At 41.7% G+C, this 12,576-nt stretch overlaps 1 protein-coding gene across 3 annotated transcripts in view; it reads left to right on the top strand.

Annotated features, from left to right (window-relative positions):
* The window catches only part of BDP1 (BDP1 general transcription factor IIIB subunit), a 1,449,812-nt gene that overhangs the window by 63,128 nt on the left and 1,374,108 nt on the right, over window positions 1–12,576 (top strand). For all 3 annotated transcript variants that reach the window (XM_078675286.1, XM_078675285.1, XM_078675287.1), the window contains exons 2-3: window positions 5–593; window positions 2,485–2,594. In XM_078675286.1, the coding sequence (XP_078531412.1) occupies window positions 5–593; window positions 2,485–2,594 (699 nt within the window). The remainder of the gene's footprint in view (window positions 1–4; window positions 594–2,484; window positions 2,595–12,576) is intronic.

Below are 12,576 nucleotides of genomic sequence, written 5' to 3'. Positions count from 1 at the left end.
ACAGAGAAGATGAGATTGACGGAGTAAGTGATCCTCCTGAATCAAGCAAACCATCCAGTGTAGTTCTGCAGAGAAGAAAACGAGTCTCAACTGTGCCCAATATAGCTAAACCAAGAGCTTCCCTTACTTCTACACCACAGCTTGGCAAAACAGCATCTAGAGTCTCTCAGAGTCCACCATCTGCATTGCCTCCAAGCAGTAGTACTTTATTTGAAAATGAAGTTCCTGAACCAGCAAAGCTCACCCAGTCAGTCTCCCAAAAAAAACACAGTAGAAATAAACCCTCTGTTGTGCAGCATGTTATTCTTCCTGAAAAAAAAACTCCTGTTCCTCAAATTCCACAGTTTTCTCCTTTTAAAAAGTCTGCAACTAAGGACGTGAGTATTAATTCCTCTAAGGAGCATGTCTCATTACAAAAGGACTATCCTTCTCCTCTCAAAGAGCGACCCTCACAGGAAGGTTCCCAGCAGGAAGCACCTGCAGCAAGTGCGAAAGTAGCTTCCAAGGAAGTGCAGCATCAGTCAGATCGTGAGAGAATACTCAAGGCTCAAAAACTGAGGGAACTGCTCAAAAAAGAATTAAAGAAAGAAAAAGTAAGTGATGATTTCTCCTTCATTATTATAGCCTTTAATCAGAATTATTCATTTAAAATGTGTAGTGTTTGTTAATGGGCTGTGGGTCTTTTGTAAATTAATATAAAAATAAACACTTGTTTTTCTGTAGTGTCTCACACCAGTGTTACAGTCTTAAAGTGGGATAAAAAATGGTGTTGCAATTTATCGACTTTAATGGTACTCAGTTTGCCAACCCTGGAAGATTGGAAGACTAATTTGTTTTTGCTTGGCTTCTAGTTTGTGAACAGCAAATCAAATTATACCGACATTAAGCGTTTATTTTTCTGAGCCATCTTGCCTGCTATGTAAGTGTAATGTTAGGATGTTGGTAACATGAAATGTGCTCTTGCCCTTTCACTGTACAACTAGCAGTCTGAGTCTGCATTTATGTGATGTGCAGTAGTTCACGGAAACCCTTAAAATAAACAAAATTAAATGCTTGCTTCCTTCTTTTATTATTTAGCTTCTTTAATGTGCAAATTTCTTTAAGCATGGTCACTACTTAATGCTTTTCTGACCATGTATTTCCAGTAGAGGCTGGATACATCAAGTGGGGGCAGAAGTAAGTGGAGGGCAGGCATTCCAACAGAGGAAACATACAGATTAGTTTTTGCTAAATAATAATTTGTTAGTTGTATGTGCGAGTTTATACTTCACCTTGATGAACATTGTCACTAGGTTACAGTCAGAGTTTGCTTCTTGTTTTTTCTACTTCATATTTTCTCTTTTTAGCACTGTCACAAGACAATAATGTCATTTATTAAGGTCCACTGATAACAGATAATCCATAGGAACAAGTATTTATGACATAATTTTTTTTCTGGTCATTCCATTGATTGTTTACAAAATGAAGAGTAAATCTCTTTTCTGGATTACCAGCTGTGACTGACGAGTTTGCTACTGAATATTGCACCTTCTAACAAATATGTTTGGACTTCGACAGAGACGACAAACTGAGAAGATTAATTCACTGTCAAATTGACGATTGACACAGTTCATTTATTCATAAAACTTACAACAACCATGAATTATTGACATTTTATCAGAGAGAGAGGTATTCAACATTTAACATTACAAAGTATGCAATATAAAATATTCTAACAGTAGAATAACCTTTTGAAGGTGCATCAGAAGCTCTCCTAAGCGTCTTGTTAAAGGGCAAATATTTTCTTCCACTGTTGAATGCACCAGCATTTCTTGTGCCTTATTTGTGCACACTCAGCTCAACACCGCTCCCTTTTACTGGCTGAACATTTCTCTTTCATAACCAGTATAAAGACTAGAAATCTAGGGGTGGTGTTTGATGACTGACTTGGACACTTGGAAAAAACAAAGTAACAAGATATGCATTTTATTAACACTTGTGTGAGTGGTCATCTTTCTAATCAAAGTTGTTGGATAATTACCAAGACCCTTGCAGTCGTGCTGTCAAGACTTGACTACAGCAAACTTTCGGAGAGCTCAAATATGTGCTAGCCACTTTTGCCTGGACCATACGACAAATGAAGTCCAAACATAGGCTCTTAATCTGTGATATTCCTTGATTATGAGCTAGTCCAAGTCCTTGCTACAGAATCCCTGTCCAGGTTCTGGCAACCTTAAATACTAACACTCTAAGGTCTACGTGTCGGCAGTCTTCTCTATCCACATGTGACCCTACTAAAAATGACCGTGTTGAAGAACCCATTTGCATTAGAGTAATTAATTAGTCTTAAGTGTTTTACGTTTTTCATATTGGATGCTGATTTACTGCTAGTTTTTCCAAACCTAATGTGTTGCTAATGAAGATTCATGTCACTAGATAATAAGACTGTAATTTGGAATGCTAAACCTTGAGTCATAAAATATGATCATGTAAAAATATTTTCAGAAACACTGGAAGGAAAAACACCCCAGTTTGGAAAGCACAACACCACCTGACCGCTCAAGAATGACCATGCGAGATTTTATATATTACTTGCCAGACGCCAATCCTATGAAGTAAGTAAAATGTCATTTTTTTAACAAATGTCTGGTAAAATTAGTAATCGGATGACATGGGGGGGCTACTTAAAGACTATCTTTACCATCCTGCGGAACATATAATTAGAGCGTAAGTTACTCATTCCGATGCAGTTCAAGTCAATGAATGAAAGGTTTGTACTTCGCTGCCTAATTGAAATGACATTTGTGGTCTATATGTAGCTATGCAGTAACTAGGAGGGTAATGTTATCATTAAAACCACCATAATATTTAAAGTTGCTAATATCAGTTGAGATGCATGACTGATAAACCGTGATAAAATACCATACCATTTATTCTTTATTTCGATACGATCGTATCATAAAAGGTACATTAAAAAACATTTACACATTTTTTCCTAAGGCATTCTCGTAGAGATACATCTTCTTTCTGGTATAATTTTACAATTTCATTGAGGAGGGATGATAAGATCAAAATTTTACAATAAAGATAAAAAGGCACGTATCAAAAGATAAAATATAACAATTTACATCAGATTTACAATTAACAATTAGTTAATTGATTAATTTATTCGGCAGATATCATCCCCTAACCATAGTTCAGGTCCATCGTCCCAGTCTGCTCCCTATTTTTTCTTGGGTCTCTGTTTAAATACACAGACGTGTTCTAAAGCTTCTCACCCGCCTTTATCCTGATAAAATTAACTGCTAACAAGAATCTACTTACAGCAAAGACAAATACTTGGCTAGTGTCTGTTTTTCATATCCTTTCCGCCACCTTGTGAGATCTCACACCTATATTTCTACATACTGGTTTTATCCATTTTTTCCTTGACATCCCATAGGCTGGGCAGAAAAAAAGAACATGAGTAATGTCTTCCCTTTTACCCACAGAGCACAAAGTAGATAGGTCGTTACCATCCTTTGTCCATCTTGCCACACATGATTTTAACATTAGTATACCATATCTGTACTTCAGGTATAATGTTTTGGGGGGGGGGGGTTTACCTTGTTTAGAAAAGGTTGACAACTTGGGCTAGCTTTAAACAACAAAAATTCACTAGCCAATGAGCCATTTACTCTGTTGTTCGGTCTATTTTGCTTCATATAAGCCCACAATGATGTTTTTAAGACCCTCTTTGAGCTTTTTGTCATTTCAAGTGGATTATTCCAAAAATGTACAAGACCGATCGTTGTCAACCATGACCTAACATGATTAAACCAAGTTAAACGACTATAGGTGTCTAGATCCTTTATCTCAATTAGAGCTGCCCTGTAGTCCATTAACTCTGGTGTTCTCCAAATCCTGACCCAAAACATTAGTGGTCTTATAATTACTTGGTAGTCAGTTCGCTTCACATTGAGGTCCAGCATCAATGGCGTTAACGGGGTGCGAGTTGGTAATTTAAGTAATACTCTGTAGAATTTATTTTCATTCAGCTCAAACTCCCTTTTACATGCTGGGCCCCACAATTCAGCGCCATAAATAGCAGCAGACTGTGCTTTGAACGTAAAAACCTCAAGCGCAGGCAGCACAGCTTTATTGTGACTATTACCATGTTTTTTTAGGATTGATAATGTGTTCTGCGTAAGCAAGAGCTTGCTCTTTTCAATCTGGGTTTTCCAAGTCATTTTAGAATCAATTGAGACACCTAAGTACGTAAAATTGTGAACATATTCTATTCTTTGCTCATTTAGAACCATATGTCCACTAAAAGACCTCTGCGGATTTATCGCCATATACTTAGTTTTATTGGTATTAATATCTAGGCCTTTTTTACTACAGTAGGTTTGGAAAGTGTTAAGCAAACTTTGCAGACCCTTAATAGAAGAGCGGGTATAGTCTCGCCTCCTAATTTTGGGGCATCATTACTACAGTCCTTCAAAAAACTGGGAATATCATTTACAAATAGGGAGAACAGAGTTGGAGCTAGTACGCATCCTTGGCGGACGCCCCTCTTTATTGGTATTGCCCCAGTCTGTTCACCGTCCGGTCCCCACCTCACCTTAGCATAATTGTTGTGATGTAATCTAATTAATTGCTCCAGGAGATTGACCGGTAAACCCAAATTGCTAAGTGCTCCCCATGATAAATGTCTAGGGATGAGATCGAACGCGGCTCTTAAGTCAACAAATGCCACGTATAAGTGGCCCTTCTTTATGTTAACATATTTCCAACACATACAAGCGAATCTGAACACCTGATCTATGGTGCTAATTTTAGCTCTGAATCCTGCCTGAAATTTTGTTAAAACCTGCTCGTCATCAATCCACAGATTGACGTGATTTAAAATGTGCCTTGCGTATATTTTCTGTAAAATATCAATTAAACTTATCGGGCGATAGTTCCCAGGATCGTTCCTATCGCCCTTTTTAAAAATACAGATAATTTCAGCACCCCTCCATGTTTCAGGGATTTCTACTCCAGCTGCTACAGAGTTACATAGGTAGTTAATGTAGGGGCCCCATAAACTAGTGTCATGTTTATATAAGTCTCCCGGGATCTTATCTAATCCGGGAGCTTTACTTGCCTTGACTGAGCTAATAGCCATAAGTGATTCTTGTAGGGTGAATTCTAGTTTATCTGCATTCATACTTAATGCTAGTCCCTCACTTTCAGGGCTACCTATTTCTGGGATTGAATATAGTTTAGTAAAATGGTCTACCCAGGTTGTTTCATCTAGGTAAACTTCCCTGGAATCCTTAAGATTCCTATTTCCATTTGCAACAATGTTCCAAAAAGTTATGTGGTCCCTATTTTTCGCTGCCTCCAGCATGCCTGACCATATGTCTTCATCCCAGATTGATTTGCCCTCCTCTAATACTTTCTTGTATCTAGTCCTAGCTTCCCTAACTAGCTGACCCTCTTTGTACTTAATAGCTTGGACCAGTTCAGTTTTGGCACTACGGCATTCTTTATTATACCAAGCTTTTCCATTCGATTTTTGGTTAGCTTTTTCTTTCCCTTTATTAACAGTTCTTGTGATCATTGGGACAATTGCCTTAGAATAGCTGGTATGTAATTCCATAAATGTATCCATGTTCTCATTTTCCAGAATATATGGACCAAAAATATCCGCCAGAGTGTCATAGATTTGTGCCAACTTCTTACCACGCTCCAAAATATGCGCCCATTTAACTGAGCGACTATTGTTCCTCACTATGACGTTTTCCATTTGATAGGGTGGGGTGTTCGTATTATTCAATGAGCTGGGCATCAACCCACCGTCTAAGGCAAGAATAAGTGGGCGATGATCACTCTCCACCCTCAAGTCAATTGCAAAATCAACAGCATTTGGCCATATGTCAGAGGATAGCATTATGTAATCTATTTTGGTTTGGGTGAGGCCTCTACAAAATGTAGGGTGCTTTTCCACACCCACAGGTAAACGTCCATTGCATGCCCTTAGGCCGTGAGTCACAGTTAATCTCAATATTTGCAGGGCTAAAGCGGAGCATGGGACCAGTTTCGCACTTATTAAAACTTGGATTTTATTTACCATGTCCTCATCATCTAAAATCTTATCGAGCCCATTAATGGGTTCGAAATTACAGTTGAGATCTCCACAAATTACTATTCCTACGCCTTGATCTACTGTGTTTAATATACTATCCAGCTGCCCAAGGTGGAGACCAGCAGCGTTTCTCTTTCAGAAGACCCCCAGACTGTTGTTTCTTCTCGCGGTTAGAACCGGGAGTCTGATTTCAACAAAAGACTTTGAATCAAAGTGGTGACTGTTCGTGTTTTTCTCACTTGCATCACCTGAAAATTGCCGGTATCCGTTATAGATTTTGAAGACTCCCCTGTCTACCTTATCCAAGGTTATTCAGAAGGTCTCCCCACAGGACAGACAGATTGGCCCCTGAAGAAGGGACTCTCAGGTCCCGAAATGCATCGGGCCCACGTCTAAAAAATGTTTCGTAAACAATTGATTATCTTTCTCTTTGTAAATGTTCTCAAGATACATGTATAAGGAATTCATGCTTTTGATTTCTATGTGAATGCAACTAAAAAATGATATCAATGTAAAAAAAAAAATTGGGATTTCAACAATTACCTGTAAGGATTTACATTTACAAGTATATTTGCTATTCTTGTGATTTATTTTTGATATAGGGTTGTTAAATTGTATTCAATGACCTAGAGGGTCACTTTGTGACCATTTGTGGATAGTGCGCAGTGTTGCGACCATCTTGGTAGCATTTTTCCACTTTTGTCTATTGACCCCTGTTAGGCAGCGAGGGTTACACTGCTGCACCAATTATGTTAAGATTGTTTATTTGTTATCAATATTTGAGTACCTTTTGAGTACCTTTAATTCGTGTGCGCTTCCAACCCCACTTCTTTTCCTTGGTCTATTGTAGACATTGTAAATATGCATTATCCTATTTGCCCTGGTTATTATTTTAATACCTAGAATATCTGGGGAGTCTCTCACTATTTGCTTTATACTAATACTTAAATTGACTTTCACCCAGATTACTAGGCCACCAGAGGGTCTTCCTCTTACTGACTGTACAGCTGGTATATAGAAACTTTTATAGCCCACTCTATGTATGGTCTTAGTTGACCAGGATTCCTGCAACATGCATATATCACTTGTATTAATAAAACTATTCCACTCTGGGTCAATAATCTTCCTGCGTAGTCCCGCTATATTCCATGAGATAATTTTCACATTTGCCAACTCTTTATTATTTGAAACTATCATGGAATCGCCAAGAACTAGTTGGATACTACCACTTGGTGTTAATGGTTTGTGGGTATTTACACAACTATTTATATCCTCTCTGTTCCCATCATCCATTGTCCCTAGTGGATCGATACCCGACATTGTCAACTGCCTGACATTGACTAAGGGTACACCTGGCCCGTACAGTCAATCTACTTCCTCAAGTCGGGATAATTCTTGGAATCTGGGGCATGGGATTTGCTTGCTACTTTATTCCTTTCTTGTTCTAGGGGTTTATAAAAATAACCCAGTGGTAATGCACATATGTTTGTTTCCCATGTTAGGGTTGCTTCATGAGCTTGCAAAAGGGAGCGTATTACATGGGGATGTCTAAAATCAACAACAATACAGTCTCCCTGTATATTTTTCTCCCCAGTTCCCAGCCACCCTACCCTTCGTACCATCAAAATATCATTGGCTTTATTAGGCGTACATTTTTTATGTTTGGTCAACCAACCTACCGCCTTGTTCTTTAGGTTTTGCCAGGTTTCTTTTTGGTCCCTTCTTAATGCTGGTACACCTGCTAGGACCAAAACATATGGACACGTAGCAGGGGGCAGTTTTAATATATCTGTGTTAGGGACAAGGTCTGTCTCATTTGAGCTCTATATCCTTTCCCTTTGGGTGGGAGCTTCTGAATTAGGTATGATACTGTTGGAATTAACATGGGCCCTCTTATCAACTGATGAGTCCCTGCAGGATCTTCTCTATCACATATATGTGCCCTGTTTAGACACCCTACATCTCTTTGTATCCAGTTTTGCTCCCCACCCTTGTTAGCCATTTTGACCTAATTAGCTGTTTTCAGACCATCAATACATTTCTCCCCCTCTGCTATAATACCATTACCTTCTGTTATGTTCTTGTTTAGACGGTGCACCATTTCACTTAATTGGGCAATCTCGGTATCCAAGACCCTTAATTTGCTGTCCATACAATCATTTATTTGTGCCTGAATGGAAGACAGGGCAGTTTTAAAAATATCAGCCACTGTCTGCTCCATGGCCCCTATTACCTGTTGATCCCTCCTTTCTCCAGTTTGGTCAGTGGCGTCTGTTTGTACCCCTATTGTTCTCATGCTAGTGCCCTTCTTTCCTGGTGTAATAGTGGGGTACCCATTACAAAGATTCCCTATCTCCCCTGAGATTTTTCGCTTTTTTCCCTGCTTGGAGGGCCCGTTGTCCCTGTCGTTTTTTGTGTTCGTAATCTACTTGCGATACCTGGGCATGATTGTACATTTTCTCTCTGTTGCCCCAGTGTGTCATCTACCAAGACATTTACAGGTAGACATGGATTACCAATAGCTTGCGAGGTTCCAGTACCGTGATTAAGACCCTGAATATTTGCTGGAGATTGCCCTCCTGTTGTTATATATTGTTATATATGTGGGTAATTGGGAGGGATCTAACGAAAGCCTCCTTTGTGTGATTTCTATCTCGCGGTTCAGAACAATCTCTGCCCCCGTGATAAAATCGTCCAAGGTCCCAGCAGTTCCCTTCCTTGTACTCATCACAGTAGACATTGCCATAGTAATTTAATTGGTTACACAAATAAACCAAAACAGCGGTATACACTACTACTGTTGTCTAAGTTCGTCTAAGAGCCCTCCAACCAGTGTACAGTTGCCAGCAGTTCTAAAATGGAGAAAAACCTTATGTAACTACACAACAATCTGCCAATACAGTAATCAATGTCCCGTAATGTGCCAACGTCCCAGTACGTATCAAAACTACCTTGGTCTGTGGCGCAGACGTAAGAGGAGGGGCCCAGCCCGGCCTCGGACAGCCTCAGACGGTCCCGCCCTTGTCCCAGGCTTAACCCGGCGCGACGCGGGGGCTCTGTTCTAATTTAATCTCCTCCAGGCGCAATGTGGGCTGTGGCAGCTTCCGCCGCTAGGGCTCCTGGGGATTGTAGTCCTCTCTACTTGGCCGCGCCGCGTTGATGAAAGCTGCGGCGAGGGAAAACTCGGGAGACCGGCAGCAGGGGATTGGCAGGGAAACAACAGGAAACAGGTATGTGGCCCCCAAGGATGCAGGAAAGAGACCTCCGAGCACCCGCTCCACCGGGGCTCTGTTCTAATTTAAGCGCCTCCGGGCGCGATGTGGGCGGTGGCGGCTTCCGACGCTAGGGCTCCTGGGGATTGTAGTCCTCGCTCCTTGGCCGCGCCGCGTTGATGAAAGCTGCAGCGGCGGCGAGGGAAGACTCGGGAGACCGGCAGCAGGGGACTGGCAGGGAAACAACAGGAAACAGGTATGTGGCCCCCAAGGATGCAGGAAAGAGACCTCAGAGCACTGTGATAAAATAATTCATGCCATTTCAACCTAATCCATTGACAAACTTGCTTTTTCATATCTTGGTATGATGCAGTGTGTTTTCTAAACATTTGTTTTAGAACTAGCTGCTTCCCCCACACATGTAATGTGTTGGATTCTTGTGCGGCAAGTGACTGCTACAAAGGAAATAAAAATCCTGCGTCATTTGCTGCAACATTTACAGATTCTGATCATTGCAATTACCTTTTACTTATTTGCCGTGGTTGAGTTATATGGTGCCTTAAGGGATATCACAGCACCCTGTGATGTGTAGCCCAAAGGCATAGGGTCTGTCAACTAGCCTATCCTGCAAAAAATACACCACCCTGGGCCGCACTGCAGAGACCTTTCAAAATGCATTGCTTCGGACAGTTCTTAACCGAATATGTATGGGTTTGTGCAGCACGCATCCTACTGACCTGTGCTACAGAAACTGTATAGCTCCTATAGCACTAGTTGTTGTTCTCACTGTCCATACAGATTTCTGATGGATTCCATGCCGCCTAACTGTTAGCACAGCTGCATGGTTGAGCCATGCAGTCTTATGGACTCTTTGCACTTAGCAAGGACCAGCTACCAGGACAGGCAACCAAGAGATGTGTAGGAATAAGAGAACTGTGATCGAACATCGAGGGGCATAATTCATCCCTGAAGATTTGCTTAAGGAGAAACAGCCTGTCTAGCCTTTATCCTTCATTCACATTTCTGACCTACAGAGAGACCAAGAAGATTGTTTCCCATTTTTCTCAGAAGGTCTTGACCTCGGCATCCAAGACCAAAGAAATTTTTTCTATCGTAGCTGAGCTCTCCCTTCCTGACCGGGTCACCCCCCAGCCCCTACCTTCACAAGCCCTGTGCGATTCTCTCAACTCTTTTTTTTCTGACAAGATTTCCGCGATCAAAAATAATATTCCCTCCACTACTCTGTCTCATGATTCTGTCCTCCCTTTCTCGAATCCTTACTCTTTTTCTAAATTTCCCCCTATCTCCCTGGATATTTTTCTTTCACTACTTCAGACTGTGAGCTCCGGCTCGCCCAACGACTGCTGTCCCACGCCCATTTTAAGAGCTGCCTTCGTGGCCTGCCCCGGCCCCCCTCTTGATCTTTTAAACCAATCTCTTCTGTCAGGCTCTGTCCCTAATGCTTTCAAAAGCGCTGTGGTGGTCCCCATTTAAAAAAAACCGGGTCTTGACCCTACCACGCTGGCTAACTATCGCCCCATCTCCCTCCTCCCTTATTTGGGAAAGGTCTTGGAGACTTATGTCACCCGCTGCCTCAGTGCCTTTATCGAGGAAACACATTTCCTCGACGACCGACAGGCTGGTTTCAGACCTGCTCATTCCACTGAGGCAGTTGTGGTGGCAGTTATGGACACGCTGAAACAGGGAGCTGACAGGAATCTGGCCCAGGCCCTTGTACTCTTAGACCTTTCAGCCGCTTTCGACACGGTCGACCATGGTATCTTGGTCGACCGTGTCAGAAATGCTGGCATTTATGGCTTGGCCCTGTCATGGGTGGTATCTTTTCTCCATTCTCGTTTTCAATCCGTTCGTCTTTCCTCTTTTTCTGCCCCTCTATCCTCTCTCTCTTGTGGTGTTCCCCAGGGTTCTGCTTTGTCCCCGCTTTTGTTTAATCTTTATATGCAGCCCCTTCTTGTCTCTCTTCGTCAGTTTTCACTTACTGCTTTCAACTACGCAGAGGATCTGCAGCTTATTTTTCCTCTCAATTCTTCTCCTTCCTCTTGTTCCAATTTTCAAAATGCCATGCTCTTTATCTATGAGTGGATGAACCTTAGCCAACTCAAGCTCAATCCTAGCAAAACGGAGCTGGTGGTGACCGGCGGCTCTCTTACTCCCTGGTCTCCCAACTATTGGCCTACAGCTTTGGGTTCCCCTCCTTGTCCAGTGAATACTGTGAAGAGCCTGGGGGTCACCATTTCTAGTGACCTCTCAATGCGGCCACACATTAACACCGTCACTTCGGCTTGTTTCTTTCATCTTCGCCGAATCGGGAAGATTCGCAGGTTTCTATCCCAAGAGGCCCTTATTCTTGTTATCCTTGCCCTCATCACCTCACGTCTAGATTATGCCAACTGTCTATACGTGGGGGTCCCTGCCTGCCATCTTTCCCGACTCCAACTGGTCCAGAACCAGGCAGCCAGACTAATTTTTCAGCAACCTAAACATCAGCATGTCACCCCTTTGCTGAAAACTTTACACTGGCTCCCAGTTGCACAGCGGTGTGTTTTTAAAATGGCCTGCACCATTTTTAAATCCTTGTTTATTTGTGCCCCTGCCTTTATTTCTTCCTGTTTGCACGCCTACGTCCCTTCCCGTCACCTCAGATCTTCGGCTCATAATCTTCTGATCACCCCCAGGTTCAATCGCAAGAAACATGGGGGAGCCTGTTTCTCTTTTCTTGCTCCTGCTACCTGGAACTCCCTTCCTCTTGCCATTCGTCTGTCCACCGACTATCGTTGCTTTCGCAATTCCTTGAAAACCTACCTGTTCCGTCTGGCGCACGGTTAGCGGCCCTGTTCCTGAATGTTCTTCTCCCACCTGGTCTCGAGCGCCAAGAAACCAATTGGTGTATGTGCGCGGTACCAAATCTTTTATAATAATAATAATAATAATAATAATAATAATAATAATAATAATAATAATAATAATAATAATAATAATAATAATAATAATTGTTAGGGGATTGGGTTTAACCAAGAGTTAGGCAGTTAATTTGGAGTTGGTCGTGGAGAAAGCCGGGTGCAGCTTGAAAGCCCTTCTTTTCTCTTTCAAAGGCATGTGTCGGGCAAGTGTGATTGATGCTTAGACAGGAGTGAAGCAGGAGGTGATAAGGCAGGGTTGGTCATAAAGTGTGGCAACCATAGTCCTTTCTCTTACAGAAGCCTTGCTTTACTCAAATCTAATTAAGATTCTAGTTTTGAAGTGCTACCAACT

Source organism: Lissotriton helveticus, chromosome 2_1 (assembly GCF_964261635.1).
Source record: "Lissotriton helveticus chromosome 2_1, aLisHel1.1, whole genome shotgun sequence".
Classification (NCBI taxonomy): Eukaryota; Metazoa; Chordata; class Amphibia; order Caudata; family Salamandridae; genus Lissotriton; species Lissotriton helveticus.
The sequence above is the reverse complement of the archived record's forward strand: the minus strand, read 5'-3'. Positions and strand labels throughout refer to the sequence as shown.